At 30.9% G+C, this 23,712-nt stretch overlaps 1 protein-coding gene across 1 annotated transcript; it reads right to left on the minus strand.

Moving 5' to 3' along the window:
• Positions 1-286: 286 nt before the first annotated feature.
• On the minus strand, positions 287-21,802 carry alp3 (alkaline phosphatase 3). The gene is made up of 11 exons (XM_073817574.1): positions 21,732-21,802; positions 18,388-18,504; positions 14,472-14,587; positions 13,126-13,300; positions 11,880-12,052; positions 9,630-9,770; positions 9,437-9,506; positions 7,964-8,098; positions 7,599-7,790; positions 1,834-1,950; positions 287-1,764 (listed from the first exon to the last, which is right to left on the minus strand). Exons 1-11 carry the CDS (start codon positions 21,787-21,789, stop codon positions 1,457-1,459), a joined length of 1,602 nt encoding a protein of 533 aa, XP_073673675.1. The 5' UTR covers positions 21,790-21,802; the 3' UTR covers positions 287-1,456.
• Positions 21,803-23,712: the final 1,910 nt, after the last annotated feature.

The following is a 23,712-nucleotide window of genomic DNA, read 5'->3' on the forward strand; positions in this document are numbered from 1 at the left end:
TGAGGTAAAAAGTTTAATGCTAACTAGTGGAAAAACTCCATTAATATAATGAGCTGCAGCTCAAAATACACATTAGATGGAAAAATTGTGCATTATGATGGCATTTGTAGCTTAATTCACTATATCTGAAATAGTTTGAGCACTGCAGTTTAGTTAGTGAATACTCTAATGAATATTTGAGATATTATTGTTGTATCTGACTAGATCTAGTCTATATAGAGTGATAGTTAATGTAAAAAGAGCAAATGGGAGAAGCAGATGAGCACAAAACCACAGAACAACAAAGTTAAAGAGGGTAAACCTTATTATTCAACTGAATTGCAGCTGATTTGAATTTGCTATTTCGGATACAGATGAAATTACAACAACAGTGGTTGCATACACATATTTTTAATTGCTTAAATAAAATTATAGCTAGGGACATTTTAGTAGTTGCTGGAGAATGTTTGGTTACAACTTTGAGAGCTGTTAGATAAGATTATTACCAGGAGGGACATTCTCATGCTAAAAGCATTTTATTGGACAAAAATCTGTACATGCGGCTGAATGCAAGATGATGACGTTATATTTCTGGACTGTTTCCACTGGAGGAGAAAGACCAATTTGAATCCAATCTGCTTAAGGGGAGACACTGCAGGCAAAAACACCTGTCAAGTTTGAGATTTTGGGCTTTTTGGTGTTTCATAAAGTGTTTTTTTAGACTAGTGGAAAGAAAACATCCAAAAGACACTGTTAAGTGTTTCTTTTATAGCACTTTATCAATGTGTCAATAGATTTCAATTATAATCCATATTTTTAAAGGCCATGAGTTTTGTTCTCCTACACTGAGATATAAATCTCCACTTCAGTTGCACTTACACACACTGAACTTTGCATTTTTATTCCTGTCTGTATCCTGTAGGCTTTTACAAAGGGATTTGTTCATATAGAATTTGCTTGATTTTATACATTTTATTTCTCAAAAACTGTGAAAAATATATCGTTTTATGCCCGTTCTAAGTATTTTCTGAATTACGGCGTGACAAAATCACCTCTGTAAAAACATTTGACTCTAATATGTCAAAAATTGTAATTAAACAAGAATTTTGAAACTGACTTCATCCAGTGTTTAGATTTTTGTACTAGAAATGTATGCAAATGAGCATTTATTTAATTAAATATTGCCTCATTTGCATATTTAATCCTAACATTTTAGAAAATTTGTAATACAAAAAATGTTTGCAATTATCAATGTAATCGATCAACTGAATAAGTAAGGCGATACCTATTAGTTATTTTTTTTACCCTATTCACCTGCAGTGTCTCGCCTTAATGCAAGATGTGGAAAAAAATAAGATGTGATGCATTTGCCATTTCATTTTTTTTTTTTTTTTGTTTAGACTCCCCAAATCTTATAATTAAAGGGTTTTCTTGACTAAAGGCTTGATATGCTCAGATTATGATTGATTGCTCAGTCTCAGTGCAGTAAAACGCTCATTAATATGCTCAGCATCACTGTCATCAAAGTGCAGAGGGGCGTGTTGGGGGCGGAGCCTCTCACATCAGTGGATGTGAAGGGAATTTCAGGTTGAGCAGTGATAGCGCAGTGTTCCTGATTGGTGCCGACGCAGGATGCGTATGCCATTGCATGTGCGATATAGTTCTGCTCAAAAACACCCTGGAAGAGATGAGCCATGGGGCCGCGGGCAAACAGAGCCACATCCTCGCCTCCGTGGGTCTCAGAATCCAGCGGGACGGCCGACTGCTGAACGTAGTCGTCAGCGGCTGAGAGAGAGAATGGAATAAACGCTCACATAATATCATAATATAAGAGATGAAATGTGAGATTCTTACTGGTGTCAACATCACGGATGTCTGGACGCTTGTTGTTGGTGATTTTGTGTCCCGGTCCGTTTCCGTACATCAGAGTTGTGTAGGGTAAAAGGTCCATGGCAAAGAGTGGAGACTTTCCTGAGAAACAACATGAGAATTGAGAATTGAGATGATTCAGAATTGAGTCAGAATTTTATCAAAATAAGAGGATCGTACAAAATGCAAGTTATTGTGTATTTAGTACTGACCTGAATGAGATATTTCAGATAAAAGATTTTTACATATAGTCCACAAGAGAAGATAATAGTTGAATTTATAAAAAATGACCCTGTTCAAAAGTTTACTTAATAAAAAGATTCACAAACCTGCTCTGAGGTTTTGATCTGAATCAAATGATTTGCGATACGCAAAGTTCTGATTAAATGATTTGTGATTCTCATTCTGAAATTCCGATCTGAATCAAAAGATTCACGAACCTGCTCCGAAGTCTCGATCTGAATCAAATGATTTACGAACCTGCTCCAAAGTCTCAATCTGAATCAAATGATTTGCGATACGCAAAGTTCTGATTAAATGATTTGTGATTCTCATTCTGAAATTACGATCTGAATCAAATGATTCACGAACCCGCTCCGAAGTCTCGATCTGAATCAAATGATTTACGATACACAAAGTGCTGATTAAATGACTGACGCTTCGAAATTTCGATCTGAATCAAAAGATTTATGAACCTGCTCAATCCGAATCAAATGATTCGTGATATGCTAAGTTTAGATCAAATGATTTACGATACATGCTGCGAAATTATGATCTGAATCAAAAGATTCATGATATGCCAAGTTACGATTAAATGATTCGCAATTTTTGCTTCGAAGTCCCTATCTGAATCAAATGATTCGTGATATGCAAAGTTCCATTCAAATGATTCATGATTTGAATCAAAAGATTCATTAACAGCTCTGAAGTCTCGATCTGAATCAAATGATTTGCGAACCCGCTCCAAAATCTTGATCTGAATCAAATGAAATGCGAAGTTCCGATCAAATTATTTGTGATTCACACTTTGAAATTCCGATCTGAATCAAAAGATTTACAAACCTGCTCTGAAGTCTTGATCTGAATCAAATCATTTGCGATACGTGAAGTTCAGATTAAATGATTTGCGATTTGAAATTCTGTTTTGAATCAAAAGATTCACAAACGTACTCCAAAGTCTTGATCTGAACCAAATGATATGCGAATATCTGATCAAATGGTTCGCAATTTGCACTTCGAAATTCTGATCTGAATCAAATGATTCACGAACCAGCTCTAAAGTCCCGATCTGAATCAAATAATTCGTGATATGCAAAGTTCCATTCAAATGATTCATGATTTGAATCAAAAGATTCATTAACCGCTCCAAAGTCCCGATCTGAATCAAATGATTTGTGATATGCGAATATCTAAATAAAAATGATTTGCAATTTGCGCCTTGAAATTCTGATCTGAATCAAATGATTCGCAAACCTGCTCCAAAGTCTCGATCTGAATTAAATGATTAGTGATACGCAAAGTTCTGATTAAATGATTCGCGATTTGAAATACTGTTTTGAATCAAAAGATTCACAAACGTACTCCAAAGTCTTGATCTGAATCAAATGATATGCGAATATCTGATCAAATGATTCGCAATTTGCACTTTGAAATTCTGATCTGAATCAAATGATTCATGAACCTGCTCCGAAGTCTCGATCTGAATCAAATGATTTACGATACACAAAGTGCTGATTAAATGATTGACGCTTCGAAATTTCGATCTGAATCAAAAGATTTATGAACCTGCTCAATCCGAATCAAATGATTCGTGATATGCTAAGTTTAGATCAAATGATTCACGATACATGCTGCGAAATTATGATCTGAATCAAAAGATTCATGATATGCCAAGTTACGATTAAATGATTCACAATTTGTGCTTCGAAGTCCCGATCTGAATCAAATAATTTGTGATATGCAAAGTTCCATTCAAATGATTCATGATTTGAATCAAAAGATTCATTAACCGCTATGAAGTCTCGATCTGAATCAAATGATTTGCGATTTGCAGTTCGATATTCTGGGCTGAATCAAAAGATTCACAAACCCGCTCCAAAGTCCCGATCTGAATCAAATGATTTGTGATATGCAAAGTTCCATTCAAATGATTCATGATTTGAATCAAAAGATTCATTAACCGCTCTGAAGTCTCAATCTGAATAAAATGATTTGTGATATGCGAATATCTAAATAAAAATGATTTGCAATTTGCACCTTGAAATTCTGATCTGAATCAAATGATTCGCAAACCTGCTCCAAAGTCTCGATCTGAATTAAATGATTAGTGATACGCAAAGTTCTGATTAAATGATTTGCGATTTGAAATACTGATTTTGATCAAAAGATTCACAAACGTACTCCAAAGTCTTGATCTGAATCAAATGATATACGAAGTTCCGATCAAATTATTTGTGATTCACGCTTTGAAATTCCGATCTGAATCAAAAGATTTACAAACCTGCTCTGAATCAAATCATTTGCGATACGCAAAGTTCTGATTAAATGATTTGCGATTTGAAATTCTGTTTTGAATCAAAAGATTCACAAACCCACTTCAAAGTGTCGATCTAAATCATATAATTTGTGAAATGCGAATATCTGATCAAATGATTCGCAATTTGCACTTCGAAATTCTGATCTGAATCAAATGATTCACGAACCAGCTCCAAAGTCTCGATCTGAATCAAATGATTTGCGATATGCAAAGTTCTGATTAAATGATTTGTGATTCTCATTCTGAAATTGCGATCTGAATCAAATGATTCACGAACCTGCTCCGAAGTCTCGATCTGAATCAAATGATTTACGATACACAAAGTGCTGATTAAATGATTGACGCTTCGAAATTTCGATCTGGATCAAAAGATTTATGAACCTGCTCAATCTGAATCAAATGATTCGTGATATGCTAAGTTTAGATCAAATGATTCACGATACATGCTGCGAAATTAAGATCTGAATCAAAAGATTCATGATATGCCAAGTTACAATTAAATGATTCGCAATTTGTGCTTCGAAGTCCCGATCTGAATCAAATAATTCGTGATATGCAAAGTTCCATTCAAATGATTCATGATTTGAATCAAAAGATTCATTAACCGCTCTGAAGTCTCGATCTGAATCAAATGATTTGTGATTTGCAGTTCGATATTCCGGGCTGAATCAAAAGTTTCACAAACCCACTCCAAAGTCCCGATCTGAATCAAATGATTTGTGATATGCGAATATCTAAATAAAAATGATTTGCAATTTGCACCTTGAAATTCTGATCTGAATCAAATGATTCGCGAACCCGCTCCAAAGTCCCGATCTGAATTAAATGATTAGTGATACGCAAAGTTCTGATTAAATGATTCGCGATTTGAAATACTGATTTTGATCAAAAGATTCACAAACGTACTCCAAAGTCTTGATCTGAATCAAATGATATACGAAGTTCCGATCAAATTATTTGTGATTCACGCTTTGAAATTCCAATCTGAATCAAAAGATTTACAAACCTGCTCTGAATCAAATCATTTGCGATACGCAAAGTTCTGATTAAATGATTTGCGATTTGAAATTCTGTTTTGAATCAAAAGATTCACAAACCCACTTCAAAGTGTCGATCTTAATCATATAATTTGTGAAATGCGAATATCTGATCAAATGATTCACAATTTGCACTTCGAAATTCTGATCTGAATCAAATGATTCACGAACCAGCTCCAAAGTCTCGATCTGAATCAAATGATTTGGGATACACAAAGTTCCAGTCAAATTATTCACAATTTACGCCTCGAAATTCTAATCTAAATCAAATGATTCATGAACCCTCTCCGCAGGCCCAATCTGAATCAAATGATTTGTTATATGTGCGATGATTCATGATTCACGCTTTAAAATTCCGATCTGAATCAAATGATTTGTGATTCACACTTCGGAATTTTGATCTGAATCAAAAGATTCACGCACCTGCTCAAATTCCCGATCTGAATCAAATGATTTGTGATACATGAAGTTCCGATTAAATGATTCACAAACCTGCTTCAAAGTCCCAATCTGAATCAAATAATTTACAAACTCACGCTAAAGTGCCAATCTGAATCAAATGATTCATGATTCACGCTTTGAAAATGCGATCTGAATCAAAAGATTCATGAACCCACTCCGAAGGCCCAATCTGAATCAAATGATTCGCAATACGTTAAGTTCAGATCAAATGATTCACAATTTGAAATTCTGATTTGAATTAAAAGATTCACAAACCCATTCTGAAGTCTCGATCTGAATTAAACGATTCACGATATGCGAATATCTGATCAAATGATTTGCAATTTGCACTTCGAAATTCCGATCTGAATGAAATGATTTGCGAACCCGTTCCAAAGTCTCGATCTGAATCAAATGATTTGCGATACACAAAGTTCCAGTCAAATGATTCAAACTATGAAATTCACAATTTGAATCAAAAGATTCATGAACGCACTCCGAAGGCCCAATCTGAATCAAATGATTCGCAATACGTGAAGTTCCGATCAAATGATTCGCAATTTGAATAAAAAGATTCATGAACCCGCTCCAAAATCTTAATCTGAATCAAATGATTCATGATATGCGAATATCTGATCAAATGATTTGCAATTTGCACTTCGAATTTCCGATCTGAATCAAATGATTTGCGAACCCGCTCCAAAGTCTCAATCTAAATTAAATGATTCGCGATACACAAAGTTCCAGTCAAATGATTCACGATTCAAATTCGAAATTCCAATCTGAATCAAAAGATTCACAAACCCGCTCCGAAGGCCCAATCTAAATCAAATGATCTGCAATATGCAAAGTTTCAATGAAATGATTTGTGAGTCACGCTTCAAAATTCTGATCTAAAACAAAAGATTCACGAACCCGCTACGAAGTCTTGATCTGAATCAAATGATTCGTGATTCATGCTTTGAAATTTTGATCTGAATCTAAAGATTCATGAACCCGCTGCGAAGTCCCAATCTGAATAAAATAATTCACGATGATATGCAAATTTCCGATTAAATGATTGGTAAACCTGCTTTAAAGTCTGATGTTGAAATTTGCAAATGAATGGCTCATTTAAACTGTCTTTTTGAACTGGAAGACCGAGTTTAAGTTTGAAACAATCGGAGCGCTTCCAGAAGAAAAAAACATGCATGAAGAGCCGGGGAGTGAAAACATTTTGAATTTGAAGATCAGGGTAAATTTAATTAATTTTGTCTTCTGGAAAACATGTATCTGTAGCCTCTGAAAGGCAGTACTAAATGAAAAAATACGATATTTAGGCAAAATAAGAAAAATGTACACATCTCGAATTCTGTTCAAAAGTTTTCACCCCGTCTCCTAATGCATGGTTTTTCCTTCTGGAGCATCAGTGAGTGTTTGAACCTTCTGTAATAGTTGCATATGAGTCCCTCAGTTGTCCTCAGTGTGAAAAGATGCATCTCAAAATCATACAGTCATTGTTGGAAAGGGTTCAAATAGACAAAAATGATGGAAAAACCAAAGAATTTGTGGAAGCTGAAGGATTTTTCTGAAGAACAGCAGGCAGTTTAACTGTTCAGGACAAACAAGGGACTCATGAACAACTATCACTAGACAAAGTGAAGTATTAAGAGTCAAGTGGGCTCTTGTGGGCTATATTTAAACATCTTTTATGTGAAATATCTTATTCAGGTCAGTACTAGCGAACAGAAACATACCCAGAATGCTGTTTCCTCTGAAGGGGTATCCGTTGAAGGTAAAGGCGTGGGAGTGGTCAGCCGTGACGACCGTCAGAGTCTCCTCCTCATTGGTCAGCGCCAGTCCGCGGGCGATAGCTTCATCGAGGGCAACCGCCTCATGCAGCGCCATGGAAGCGCGACTGTCATGATGTCCCTGATCGATACGACCGCCTGTGAAAGGATACAAATCTGATCAGGTCTGATTGATAAATATGTGAGATTTTAATTTATAGTGTTTAAATCATCAGACAGTGCTGCAAAACTATTGCACATGGTTTATTCATAAATTCTGATTGATTTTGGAATGGATTTGGGGATGGGTTGGTTGTTTGTAAATTGATTACCTTCCACCAGCAGGAAGAATCCGTTGGGATTTTTCCTCAGGATCTGAATGGCTTTTTCTGTGGTTTCTGAGATGGACGGATCCATATTGGGATCTCTCTCCACATCAAACCGAAGATCACCCGGCTCAAATAGAGCTGGAGAGACAAAAAAATGTCAACATTTTTGTTAAAAGTTCATTTGAAATCTTCATCAAGACAGGGTTATTTTTATTCAAAATAAATATTAGAATAAATACAAATAAATGTAGTAAATATTATAAATTTAAACTTACAGTTTTTACAAACATTATGTAATGTTATAATTAGAGTTAGGGTTATTTTAAATGAAAGATTAAATAAAAAAATATATATAATAACTATTGTACATATTTTAAAAAAATAAATAAAGTAAAATTGTTAAAAACATTTTAATTGCTAGGGTTAGAGTTAGGTGGATTTTAACTGAAAGATTAAAATAAATGTAATAAATATGATCAATATTACACATAAAATAAAATTATTAAAAACATTTGAATTGTTAAGGTTAGAGAGATATAAAATATAAAACTATAATAAAATAATATTGTAAAAATTCAAAAAATGAAATAAAGAAATTGTTAAAAACATTTGAATTGTTAAGGTTAGAGAAATATAAAATGTAAAACTATAATAAAATAATATTGTAAAAATTCAAAAAATGAAATAAAGAAATTGTTAAAAACATTTTAATTGCTATCGTTAGAGTTACTTGAAAGATTAAATACAAATAATATAATAAATATGATAAATATTACAAATAAATACAAATAAAATAATATTAGAAAAAAGTTTGGTTATTGTAATTAAAATAAAACTTAAATAAAAATAAATGTAATAAATATAAATATTAAAAATAAAATTTAAATAAAACAAATAAAAATTAATGTCATAAATATTATAGATATTACAAATTAATGCAAATAAAAAAAACAATAAAACATTTTAATTGTTATAGTTAGAGTTAGGGTTATTTTAACTGAAAGAAAGATAAAATATAGTTTTATAAACATTTTAATTGTTAGGACTAAAGTTATGTTTTTTTTTTTGTTTTTATTAAAAAAAGATTAAGTAGTATAAATAAAGATAACAATAATAAGTATTTAAAATATTTAAAAAATAAAATAAATATAAAATATATTACCTGAAAAACGTAAACTAAATAAAAATGTAAAATGTTGTCTTGGTAACTAACTGAAATAAGTTTAAGTTACTAACTGGAAAAAAAAAAAAAAAAAAAAAACTTAAATAAATATAAAAAATAATTTATACCTAAATATTAATATATATATAAAAAAAAAGCATATAACAAAATGGCTACAAAATTAAACTAAAATTAAAATGTAAATCAAGCTTAATTAAAAATATTAACAAAAACTTGTTTGAAGCTCATGAGCTCAGTTGCTCTGGTTTAGAAACTCAAACCCATTTGTTTTTATCTTTATAAATGCCTCTCACCCATCAGATAATCTGTTTTTTCAGGATCCACAGCATCAAAGTCCGTCTTATTCCACACGTATCTCGCAACCTACACATTTATCAGAAATATTGCATGTAAAGATGATGCTGAAATATGTTTTCAGCATTCTTTAAGATATCAAAATATTTACTTTTTTATTAATAAACCAGATGCTCTTCTGGTTCTCCTCACCTTTCCCTCCTTCATGCTCAGCCACTCATCTATGAGGTTTCTGTTGTCTTCTCTCTTTCCCTGTGCGCTCAGATCTGCGGGATACTCCGGATCGGGAAACCCTTTAGGCGTCATGTACTTCCGTCCTCCTCCGATGATCACCTGCATGTGCACAAAGTCATCTGTTTGCTCTCAAGGTTTCATCAGGTAAAAGAACACTGAGTGCAAATGATACGATTACACTAAACAAGATCTAAATGAGTTTGTTTGTTCATCAGATTTGGAGAAATTTTTTTTTGTGTGTCTTTTTATTGTTTTATGGTTCGTTCTATCATTCTTTCTATCATTTTACAGTTTTTTTTTTCTTTCGGTCATTTTATGGTTCTTTTCTTTTTTTAAAAAAGTCATTTTCCTGGATTTTTTCAATAGAGGAAGTGTTATTATAGATTATGGACTCATATTTTAGCTGGAAACAACAGTTTGAAGTTAAAAACATTTTAATTATGGATTCATGTCTTACAAACACACAACTTCTAGCTTCACTAGACGTTAATTGATGGACTGGACTATTGTGGATTATCAATGGATCCTCTGGAGTGAATGGGTGCCGTCAGAATGAGAGTCCAAACAGCTGATAAAAACATCACAAAAATCCACAAGTAATCCACACCTCTCCAGTCCATCAGTTAACATCTGGAGAAGACAAAAGATGCATGTTTGTAAGAAACAAACCCATCTTTAAGATTTTTTTTAACTAAAACGCGAGTCCATAATTCATAATAACGCTTCCTCCAGTGAAAAAGTGGTCTGGTCTGAATCAGGAGAGAAATCTGCACAGATCAAGCACCGTTTACGAGACAAAACAGCTCTGAACGTTAACATTCTGACGGAACCCATTCACTCCAGAGGATCCATTGGTGAGACAGTGAGGAAATCACACATTTCTACAGATCTGATGACAAATTCTATTGTTTTATCATTCCTTCTGTCATTGTATTTTTCTTTCTAATGTCTTTTCTATCATTTTATCATTGCTTAATATTTTTCAATCAGTCATTCTATTTTATGGTTCTTTTTTATACTTTTTTTTCTATCTTACAGTTCTTTCTATCATCTTATTAGTGTTTTATTGTTCTTTCTGTCATTTTATAGTACGATTTTATCATACTTTGTCAATCTTTCTAATGTTTTATCGTTTTATCTTTTGAAATATTTTATTTATTCTATTTAATTAGTCATTTTGTCATTCTTTTTATTGTTTTGTGGTTCTTTCTATCATTTTACAGTTTTTTATATCGTTTTATTTTTTTTCCAAGTGTTTTTACAGTTCTTTCTGTAGCTTTATGATTCTTTTCTATTTTTAAAAAGTCCATCTTCTGTTTTCTCTCACATCAAAATCCAGCCACATATTTGTTGTTTTGGACTGTTTTGGCTTGTAAACAGTGTTTGATCTGTGCAGATTTCTCTCCTGATTCAGACCAGACCACTTTTTCACTGGAGGAAGCGTTATTATGGATTATAGACTCGTATTTTAGATAAAAACGTCTTGATGGATTTGTTTCAGCTCTTGTCTTCTTAAGATGTTAACTGATGGACCGGAGTGGTGTGGATTACCAATGGATCCATTGCAGTGAATGGGTGCCGTCAGAATGAGAGTCCAAACATCACAATAATCCACAAGTAATCCACACCACTCCAGTCCATCAGTTAACATCTGGAGAAGACTAAAGCTGCGTGTTTGTAAGAAACAAATCTATCTTTAAGACATTGTTTTTTAACTAAGTCCATAATCCCTAAAAACACTTCCTTCAGTAAAAAAAAAAGTGGTCTGGTCTGAATCAGGAGAGAAATCTGCACAGATCAAGCACCGCTTAAAGCAAAAACAGCTCTAAACAATTATGTAGGTGAATTTTGATGTGAGAGACAACAAAAGATGGACTTTTTTCACTGGAGGAAGCTTTGATATGGATTATGGACTGGATTAATGCTGGATTTGTTTCAGCTTTTGTCTTCTCCAGATGTTCACTGATGGACTGGAGTGGTATGAATTACTTGTGGATTATTGTGATGTTTTTATCAGCCGTTTGGACTCTCATTCTGACGGCACCCATTCACTGCAATGGATCCATTGGTGAGCAAGTGATGGAATGACACATGTCTACAAATCTGATCCTAATCTTGAATGACCTGAGGATGAGCACAACTACTGCTTTAACATGGCCATGTTGCACTTCTGATATAAATGCAAACAGTGTCAAACGTCTCTCTCACGTCTATGTCTGTGTTTCGGAGCAGCTGCGAGGCGATATCCACACAGCCTTCTGTGACGGCAGACGAGGGCAGGTCGGCATCGCTGTACCAGGTCCGGCTGACGCTGTGGGCGTATGAAGCAGCAGGCGTGGCGTGTTGAACACGTGTTGTCGTCACTATTCCCACAGATTTACCTTAAGAGAAACACACATCAGTCGTGCTCTGATTTATGATATTAATACATATTATGCATGTACAGTGCCTTGCAAAAGTATTCACACCCCTTTATTTTTTTCACATTTAGTTATGATGCAGCATTATGTAAAACTGCTTTAAATTACTTTTTTTCCCACATCAATCTACATCTCATACACCATAATGACAAAGCACAAAACAGGTTTGTAACAAAAAACTGAAAAGATACCGTTGCTTAAGTATTCATACCCTTTTCTGGGACACTCGAAATTTAGCTCAGGAGCATTCATATTGCTTCTAGATGTTCCTACACTTGGAGTGGAGTTAAACTGTGGCAAATTCATTCGAATGAGTCTGATTTAGAAAGGCACACACCTCTCAGAAAAGGTCTAACAGCTGAAAATGCATCTCAGAGCAAAAACCAAGATAACTGCCTGTAGAGCTCAGTGACAGACTTGCGTTAAGGCGATGATCTAGGGAAGAGTTCAGAAAAACATTTGCTGCATTGAAGGTTCACAGAAGCATTCTCCATAATGGAAGACGATTGGAGCAACTAGGACTCTAGAAAATGTCTGCCAGCCCCCATCCAAGCTGACAGAGATGGAGAGGTGAAAAGGTGAGGCAAAGAATGGCAGATAATTGCCAAATGCAGATGTGCAAAGCTTGTCACATCATATGCAAAAAGACTTGAGGCTGTAAAGGTGCTTCAACTATGTACTTTATTTTTAATAGATTTGTAAAATTTGCAAATCTGTTTTTTGCTTTGTCATTATTATGGCGTATGGAGTGTAAATTGATGTGGGGGAAAACTAATTTAAAGAAGTTTAACATAATGCAAAATGTGAAAAAAAATGAATACTTTTGCAAGGCACTGTATATATTTATCCTCCTGAGACCCAGCATTATATTTTACTGCATAATTTATTTATCTATCAAACTTTAAGCCTTAAAACTACTTTAAACTTCAAACTATTTTAGACTTAAAACCATCAAACTTAATTTAAACTTTTCAAACTTTCTGGTCCGGCTTTCTCAAGTTCTAGTTTAAGAGTGAAATCCTCTGTTGGTGTACCTGCATCTTTAGCCCATTTGAGGATGGACGTCACCTCGTTGCCTTTCTGTGAGCTACACACACCGCTGCGAGCGGCTGCGCTCACACCTACAGTGTTCAGGTTGGTTTTGACTCCACACAGATACGCTGTAGCCGTCGACGCGCTGTCAGGAATCTGAAAATTCACCGAATACACCTGCAAACACACACATTCACAGCCACTAATAGTTTGATGCATGGGTTATAAAGGAAATGGGAAAAAAGTTAGAGTAAATATTATATGAACATTAAACAAAAATGCTGTATTGGCAAATAACTGAAATAAGTTTAAGCACTAAAATTACTAACTGGAAATAAATAAGAATAAAAAAGATTTTAAAAATGCCAAAAGCACATAAAAGGAATAAAAAATATATAGTATATAAATAATACTAAAATAATCATTTAACTACAACTAAAATTATTACAAACCTTTTTTAATTGAACTAAAACATAAATATTAGATGCAAAACTCAAACTTAGAAATGTTGCCTTAAGTTGAAATACTAAAACTGTGAACTGGGGAAACAATGCCAAAAGCACATAAATAATACTAAAAAAATAAATAAAAAAAAATTTGTTTATATAATAAACTATTTATAGTATATAAAATTGCTTAAATAATTGTGGAACTATAACTAAAACTAAAACATTTTAATAAAATAATTTAATTTAACTAAAGTTAACGATGAAAAACTTAAACTAAACAAACTTTAAAAATGTTGCAATGGGAACTGAAATCAATTTAAGTGGAAGCACTAAAATTACTAACTGGTAGAAAATAAACAAAAAAACTAATATAAATGACAAAACACGTAATTATTTAAAATGAAATTAAAAATGAAAATATAACTTAATTCATGTAAACAAAATATTCATAAAAACTATAATAGTATGCAAGCAATACTAAAATATTAATTTAACTAAAATTTCAGTTAACTGGAATTCAATTTAAATATTAGATGACATTTAATTTCAATTTTGCCTTGGCAACTAAAATTACAAACTGGAAATAAATTAAAACTACTAAAATTAAAACTGAATTAAAAATAAATTAAAACTTAACAGTAATATTTTCAAAAAGCACAAGCACATAACAAAATTATTAAGAATGATATATCAAAAATATATCAAATAAAAGCAAATTAAAACTATGAATAAAAACTATAATAGTATTTAATAATACTAAAATAACTTATTGATATTGTGAAAAGCAAAACTGACACTTTTTTAAAACATTGATTCTGGCTCAACCAATGGGGTGAGTTTGTGGGCAGATCTATTTGTTTGACTGACTAATGATAGACTTAAGGAAACCTGTTTGTTACCTTAGACAGACCCACATACGGGAAGGTGTCCATATTCATGACGGTCTCCTCTCCAGAGCGGTTCTGTAACTGACCCTTCAGGATCCGTGCAGCGGTGATGGTGGTTATACCCATACCTGTCCAAATTAATAAAAAATAAAAACACACTCCATCATCACATCCACAGGCTGCTCACTGCATATCGCACACAAACGTCTGAAATGGCCTAATCTGATTGGCTGATGCATAGTTTGTGTGCTGAGCTTTAAGGCAAAACACTACAGTTTTCACTTTCATTTTGGTCTATATTGCTTTTATAATATTATAGTCTTCTAGTCTAGTGGAAAGAAAACATCCAAAATACATATTTAAGTGTTAATTCTATTATACGTTTTCTGTTTGCCTGTAGATTTCAATTACAATACATGTCTTTGAAGAGTTTTTTCTCTACTTTAGCAGCACTTACATACACCAAAACTTACAGTTTTATTCATATTCATATTATGAAAGTTTTTACTGAGGGGTTTGTTTAAATGTCATTCACATGGTTTTAAAAATTTTTTTTTCACTTCTATCTATTTGCGTCTATAGGTTTCAAATACAATACATATCTTAAAAAGAGCTTTTTTTCTCTTCTTCAGCAGCACTTACATACACCAAAAATAAGAGTTTTTTCTGTCTATATTCAAAAAAGTTTTTATTCATATGGTTTTATTATTGCACTTTATCTATTTACGTCTATATATTTCAATTACAATACATATCTTTAAATAGTTTTTTTCTCTTCTTCAACAGCACTTACATAAACCAAAACTTAAGAGTTTTATTTCTGTCTATATTCCGAAGGTTTTTATTTCTGTCTATATTCTGAAGGTTTTTTACTGAGGGGTTTGTTTATATATCATTCACATGGTTTTATTATTGCACTTTATCTATTTACGTCTATAGATGTCAATTACAATACATATCTTTAAAGAGTTTTTTCTCTACTTTAGCAGCACTTACATACACCAAAACTTACAGTTTTATTCATATTCAAGTTATGAAAGTTTTTACTGAGGGGTTTGTTTATATGTCATTCACATGGTTTTACATTTTTTTTTCACTTTATCTATTTGAGTCTATAGGTTTCAAATACAATACATATCTTTAAAGAGTTTTTTTCTCTACTTCAGCAGCACTAACATATACCAAAACTTACAGTCTTATTCCTATCTATATTCTGAAAGTTTTTACTGAGGGGTTTGTTTATATATCATTCACATGGTTTTATTATTGCACTTTATCTATTTACGTCTATAGATGTCAATTACAATACATATCTTTAAAGAGTTTTTTCTCTACTTTAGCAGCACTAACATATACCAAAACTTAGAGTTTTATTTCTGTCTATATTCTGAAGGTTTTTACTGAGGGGTTTGTTTATATATCATTCACATGGTTTTATTATTGCACTTTATCTATTTACATCTATAGATGTCAATTACAATACATATCTTTAAAGAGTTTTTTCTCTACTTTAGCAGCACTTACATACACCAAAACTTAGAGTTTTATTCCTATCTATATTCTGAAAGTTTTTACTGAGGGGTTTGTTTATATATCATTCACATGGTTTTATTATTGCACTTTATCTATTTACGTCTATAGATGTCAATTACAATACATATCTTTGAAGAGTTTTTTTTCTCTACTTTAGCAGCACTTACATACACCAAAACTTAGAGTTTTATTCCTATCTATATTCTGAAAGTTTTTACTGAGGGGTTTGTTTATATATCATTCACATGGTTTTATTATTGCACTTTATCTATTTACGTCTATAGATGTCAATTACAATACATATCTTTAAAGAGTTTTTTCTCTACTTTAGCAGCACTTACATACACCAAAACTTACAGTTTTATTCCTATCTATATTCTGAAAGTTTTTACTGAGGGGTTTGTTTATATATCATTCACATGGTTTTATTATTGCACTTTATCTATTTACGTCTATAGATGTCAATTACAATACATATCTTTAAAGAGTTTTTTCTCTACTTTAGCAGCACTTACATACACCAAAACTTACAGTTTTATTCATATTCATATTATGAAAGTTTTTACTGAGGGGTTTGTTTATATGTCATTCACATGGTTTTACTTTTTTTTTCACTTTATCTATTTGCGTCTATAGGTTTCAAATACAATACATATCTTTAAAGAGTTTTTTTCTCTACTTCAGCAGCACTAACATACACCCAAACTTACAGTTTTATTCCTATCTATATTCTGAAAGTTTTTACTGAGGGGTTTGTTTATATATCATTCACATGGTTTTATTATTGCACTTTTTCTATTTACGTCTATAGATGTCAATTACAATACATATCTTTAAAGAGTTTTTTCTCTACTTTAGCAGCACTTACATACACCAAAACTTAGAGTTTTATTCCTATCTATATTCTGAAGGTTTTTACTGAGGGGTTTGTTTATATATCATTCACATGGTTTTATTATTGCACTTTATCTATTTACGTCTATAGATGTCAATTACAATACATATCTTTAAAGAGTTTTTTCTCTACTTCAGCAGCACTTACATACACCAAAACTTAGAGTTTTATTTTTGTCTATATTCTGAAGGTTTTTACTGAGGGGTTTGTTTATATATCATTCACATGGTTTTATTATTGCACTTTTTCTATTTACGTCTATAGATGTCAATTACAATACATATCTTTAAAGGGTTTTTTCTCTACTTCAGCAGCACTTACATACACCAAAACTTAGAGTTTTATTTCTGTCTATATTCCGAAGGTTTTTACTGAGGGGTTTGTTTATATATCATTCAAATGGTTTTATTATTGCCCTTGATCTATTTACGTCTATAGATGTCAATTACAATACATATCTTTAAAGAGTTTTTTCTCTACTTTAGCAGCACTTACATACACCAAAACTTAGAGTTTTATTCCTATCTATATTCTGAAGGTTTTTACTGAGGGGTTTGTTTATATATCATTCACATGGTTTTATTATTGCACTTTATCTATTTACGTCTATAGATGTCAATTACAATGCATATCTTTAAAGAGTTTTTTCTCTACTTCAGCAGCACTTACATACACCAAAACTTAGAGTTTTATTCATATTCATATTATGAAAGTTTTTACTGAGGGGTTTGTTTATATGTCATTCACATGGTTTTAAATTTTTTTTTCACTTTATCTATTTGCATCTATAGGTTTCAAATACAATACATATCTTTAAAGAGTTTTTTCTCTACTTCAGCAGCACTAACATATACCAAAACTTACAGTTTTATTCCTATCTATATTCTGAAAGTTTTTACTGAGGGGTTTGTTTATATATCATTCACATGGTTTTATTATTGCACTTTATCTATTTACGTCTAACAAGATGTCAATTACAACACATATCTTTAAAGAGTTTTTTCTCTACTTCAACAGCACTTACATACACCAAAACTTAGAGTTTTATTTCTGTCTATATTCCGAAGGTTTTTACTGAGGGGTTTGTTCATTTATCATTCACACTGATTTTAATCCAAAACATGGTATTTTCTGATTTATAAAGTGATAAAAAGATAAATCCAAAATCCTCACAGTAAAAATCTTTGACATTTTGAACAAGAATTCTGACTTTATTCAATGCTTAGATTTATACCATAAAAATGTGTGCAAATAAGTAAAATTAAACTAGACAATGCCTCATTTACATAGGTAAACATAACATTTCAGAAAACTTGTAATGTAAAACAATTGTCTTAATGTGCTGTGTACTGTATTACTGTTATGTACTTAATGTAATCAGCTGAGGAAGCATAGTGATATGTATTAGTTAAATTTTAATAAAATAAAATAAAAAATCACTTGCAGTCTTTCACCTTAATCTTAAGCACTTTACTGAAGGTTGTAAAACATTCTTCTTACCGTCACCCAGAAACAGCACAACATTTTTGGCCACATTAGTGTTGAGATTCCTGTTCAGAGCCGAACGCAGTGTGTTTTGAGCTGAACTCCTCCAGAACTCTGGATTCTCCTCTTCAACTGAGAGAAAGACAAACAAATTTTACACAAATTAGTTTTGTGCAAGATATCAATATAAAAACAACTTCCAAAATGAGTTCCCTCTCCTCTGCTCCACTCTCAAACACTCAGGTTTAACCTTCTTCTCATCAAGAAGCATTTTCACTTTCTTTCTTCAGTTGACTTTTTTTTATTTTTAAGATAAAAAGGAACCTTTTATAGGCAATTTTAAGTTTATTTGTTAATGCATCTAAAATGTTGTCATTGAGTACTAAAACTAAAGTGATTGCAAGATTGTTTTCACTTATTGAAACTAATTCAAACTATAATAAAATACAAATATGTGATGAAAAACAAACTTAAACATAAACAAAAATTAGAAATGTTGCTTTAGTAACCAACTGAAATAAGTACTTCAATTCTTAAAAATAAAAAACTAAATAATAAAAATAATAACTAAAAAGTTATAAATTAAAGATATAAACAAATATAATTAGAACAAAAATAATAAAAATGACAAAAGAACATAAAATTACTACAACTTAAACCAAAATGAAAACTATATAAAAATCTTGTAATAGCTCGTAATAAATATTACGAAATACTATATAAATAAAACTGAAATGTCACTGTCCTGAAAGAACTGCATGTCCTTTTTCATTTTTATGTTTTACAGAATATTAAAAATAAAATCTAATTCAAAATATTAATAAATACTACAATAATATAGAAACAAACAAATAAATAAATAAATATAAAACACCACTTTTATTCGATTTTCTATTTTCAGATTTCGGTTGAAAAGACCATTCAGGTTGAATTTAAAAATGAATGAATGGTTAAAGGGAGAATTTCACCTGTAAAGCTCTATATATATTATGTCATTATATAATCTACAGTGTCCAAAAGCAACCACAGGGGGAAACTGACACACACACATAGAAATTCATACATGCTGGAGTTTTATTCTGTGGTTTGTGAGATCTCTAATACCCCAATCATTTCTCCCAGACAGCAGTGAGAGATCAAATGAACAGAAATCTCCTGCTTCCAAGACATTTCTCCTGGGAAAGCGATGCCAGTGAATGAAAGAGAGCAGCTGTCTGAAGACAGAAGCGCAGGAACCCTTCAGAACGACTCCAAATGACTTTGATGTGGAGTGGATCCTCTTGAAAGTGGACCGGGGTGCATTGAATTCACGCGCCGCAGGCATTAATTAGAAAAAACAGCTCAAAACTCAAACCCACACACTTTTTAGAGATGAAAAGCGCTCGTCCACTCAGTGGAGATGGTTACTTAACCATACGCCTCTCTATCTCTCTGAATAATACAGCAGATACAGTACAGGCCAAAAACTACTAGAAAAAACAAAACCTTTTTTTATAATATAATGCTGGTTTGATGCAACTAAATGACCATGAATATGACAAAACCAGTCTTAAGTAGCACAGGTATATTTTTAGCAATAGCCAAAAATGCATTCTTTTATGCCCAAAATCATTGGAATTCTAAGATCATGCTTTTAAAAAACCAAAAAAACGAAATTTTTGTGCATTTTCTACTATTAATACATCAAACCTTAAGTTTTGAACTTCATTTGGACAACTTTAAAGGCGATTTTCTCAATATTTCGATTTAAAAAAAAAAAAAAAAAAGTAATTTTCAAATAGTTGTATCGGCTTCAAAAATTACAGTTTTGCTCATTATTTGTCTGAGACACTGCAGGCAAAAACACTGTTTTTTCACGCACCTGTTAAGGCAGATTTTGGGCTGTTTGTTCTTTCAGACTAGTGAAAAGAAAACACCCAAATACAGTGTTAAGTGTTTCTTTTATAGCACTTTATCTATTTGTGTCGAAAGATTTCAATTACAATACATATTTCTAAAGGCTGTTTTTTCAAAATGACTTTAATCTCGTACATTGAGCCATAAATCTCCACTTCAGTAATTTTACATTTTCATTTTTGTCTATATTCTGAAGGTTTTTACGAAGGAATTTGTTCATATATAATTTGCTTGATTTTATACATTTTATGCCCCCAAAAAACTTAAAATATTTAGACTCTAATATTGCTAAATTAAACAAGAATTTTGAAACTGACTTCATCCAGTGTTTAGAATTTTGTAATACATTTTTTTTTATCCTATTCCCCTGCAGTGTCTTGTTATCTGGTAAATGACCCAAAATTAAGTTTATTTGCCAATCTCATTTTTACTTTAAATTGAGTTTAATTTTCTGAGCCTAATAGATGTTTTTTCTTGTTTTAGAACAGACAAAAAAAACTATTTTAAATTGTATGGGTCAGCATTATCGATTTTTCTTTTATTCCAAAAATCATTCAGATATTAAGATCATGTTCCATGAAGATATCTAGTCAATTTCCTACCATAAATCCATCTAAACTTAATTTTTGGTTAGTAATATGCATTGCTCAGAACTTCATATGAACAACTTTAAAGGTGAGTTTCTCAATATTTTGATTTTTTACACCCTCAGATATCAAGTTTTCAAATATTGTCCTATCCTAACAAACCAAACATTAATGGAAAGCTTTTTTATTTGGTTTCAGATGATGCATAAATCTCAAATCTAATAAAAAAAATGACACTTATGTGTTCCAGGGTCACATATACTCTATGGTTGCATGTCCTAAAAATACCCAAAATATGATTTTTTTATACAGTATATATATCAAAAACACTGTAAAAAGTAGTGAAATGTTATTAGAATTTCAAATAGCTCTTTTCTATGTGCATATCTGATAAAATGTAATTTCAAAACTGAATTTTCAGCATCATTACTTTGTCTTCAATGTCACATGATCCTTCAGAAATCATTGTAATGTACTGATTTGCTGCTCTAAAAACATTTCTGATTATTTTCACTGCTGAAAACAGTTGTGCTGCACAATGTTTTTGTGGAACCCATCATGCGTTTTATTTTGCAATGATTCACTGATGAATAAAAATGAAAAAGAACAGCATTTATTTATAATAGAAATCTTTTGGAACATTATAAATGGCTTCACTGTCAATTTTAATTAATTTAATGTGTCCTTGGGGGAAAAAAAAGTGTAAAAAAAATTCCAGATGCCAAACTGACAGCTCTACCGTGTCAAAACAACAACAAAAAATATGTATAGATTATTTATGTGACTAATTACTATATTTAAATACATCCTAAACCCCATCATATTATTAAAATAGTTAGTTTTGTAGGTATAAGTCCATAAAGAGGTGCGTCTCACCTGATCCAGAGCTCATGGACAGAAGATAACAGAGGACGGACACACGGACAGCAAACATGACGAGACCACAGCCGGACACTCAGAAAACACACAAGAAACTGATAAACCATAAATCCCTTCAGACAGACGACCTCTGACCCTCAGCTGATGCAAACACCGTCTCCACCAATCAGCACGCAGACCAGGGACAATCCAAGAGTTCATGGACACTGGAAACACATGTGCGTAAATGATCCCTGATAAACACTAATGAGCGACTGTAAACTTACTGTAATAAATTAATCTCTTCCTCAGTATCTTTGACTTGCTTAACAGTATAAATATGTTAACATTCTTAAATCAAAATACATTCAGGATGTATTTAAATATAGTATGGAGGATATATATTTTTATAAATTATATATATTTCACAATAATATATTTTTATTTCAATTATAAATAAATACATAAACTAATCAACAAATAAATAAATGAATAAACATGAAACTGATGTAAAAAAAAATAAATGGAGCAATGCAAAGGAAAATAAATATTTAAATGCATAAATAAATAAATTTGTCAAGTGTAATTTTTTAATTGTGCTATTTCTGTACCAATTGTGCATATCTGCATTTATTTATTTCCACATTTACTTTATGCATTTCTACATTTATTTCCACATTCATGTTTTTTTTGTTGTTGATTCATTCATTTTTGCATTTCTACATTTATTTATTTTAGCATTCATGTATTTATTTATATTTTTATTTGTTTGTTGATTAATTAAATAATTAATGTATTTCTACATTTATTTATTTCAGCATTCATGTATTTATTTATATTTTTATTTGTTTGTTGATTAATTAAATAATTAATGTATTTCTACATTTATTTATTTCAGCATTCATGTATTTATTTATATTATTTTATTTGTTTGTTGATTAATTAAATAATTAATGTATTTTCTACATTTATTTATTTATTCCTTTATTTATCTACATTTATTTATGCATTTCTACATCCATTTATTTCAGCATTCATGTATGTATGTATTTATGAATTAATTTATTTAATGATTAATTAATTTATATATTTCTACATTTATTTATTTCAGGATTCATGTATTTATTAATTAATGAATTAATTGATTCATTTATTGATTAATGTATTTCTACATTTTTTATTCCTTAATTTATATATTTATGTACTTCTACATTTATTCATTTATGTATCAATTCATTTATTTATACTTAAGTCATTTCTCGCCCTCCATAATATAGTAATTAGTCACATAAATTATATATTATATATTTATAAAAAATGTATTATATATATATTTTTGTTTGTTTGTTGATTAATTAAATAATTAATGTATTTATACATTTATTTATTTTAGCATTCATGTATTTATTTATTAATTCATTCATTTGTTGATTATTTAATTTATGCAGTTGTACATTTATTTATTTCAGCATTCATGTATTTATTTATTAATTAATTCATTTGTTGATTATTTAATTTATGCAGTTGTACATTTATTTATTTTAGCATTCATGTATTTATTTATTAATTCATTCATTTGTTGATTATTTAATTTATGCAGTTGTACATTTATTTATTTCAGCATTCATGTATTTATTTATATTATTTTATTTGTTTGTTGATTAATTAATAATTAATGTATTTCTACATTTATTTATTTCAGCAATCATGTATTTATTTATTTGTTGATAATTCATGTATTTTCTACATGTATTTATTTATTCCTTTATTTATGTACTTCTACATCCATTTATTTCAGCATTCATGTAGGCTATGTATGTATTTATGAATTAATTTATTTAATGATTAATTAATTTATATATTTCTACATTTATTTATTTCAGGATTCATGTATTAATGAATTAATTAATTGATATATTTATTAATTAATGTATTTCTACATTTTTTTTATTCCTTAATTTATATATTTATGTACTTCTACATTTATTAATTTATGTAT

This window comes from Garra rufa, chromosome 14, assembly GCF_049309525.1.
Source record: "Garra rufa chromosome 14, GarRuf1.0, whole genome shotgun sequence".
Taxonomy (NCBI): Eukaryota; Metazoa; Chordata; class Actinopteri; order Cypriniformes; family Cyprinidae; genus Garra; species Garra rufa.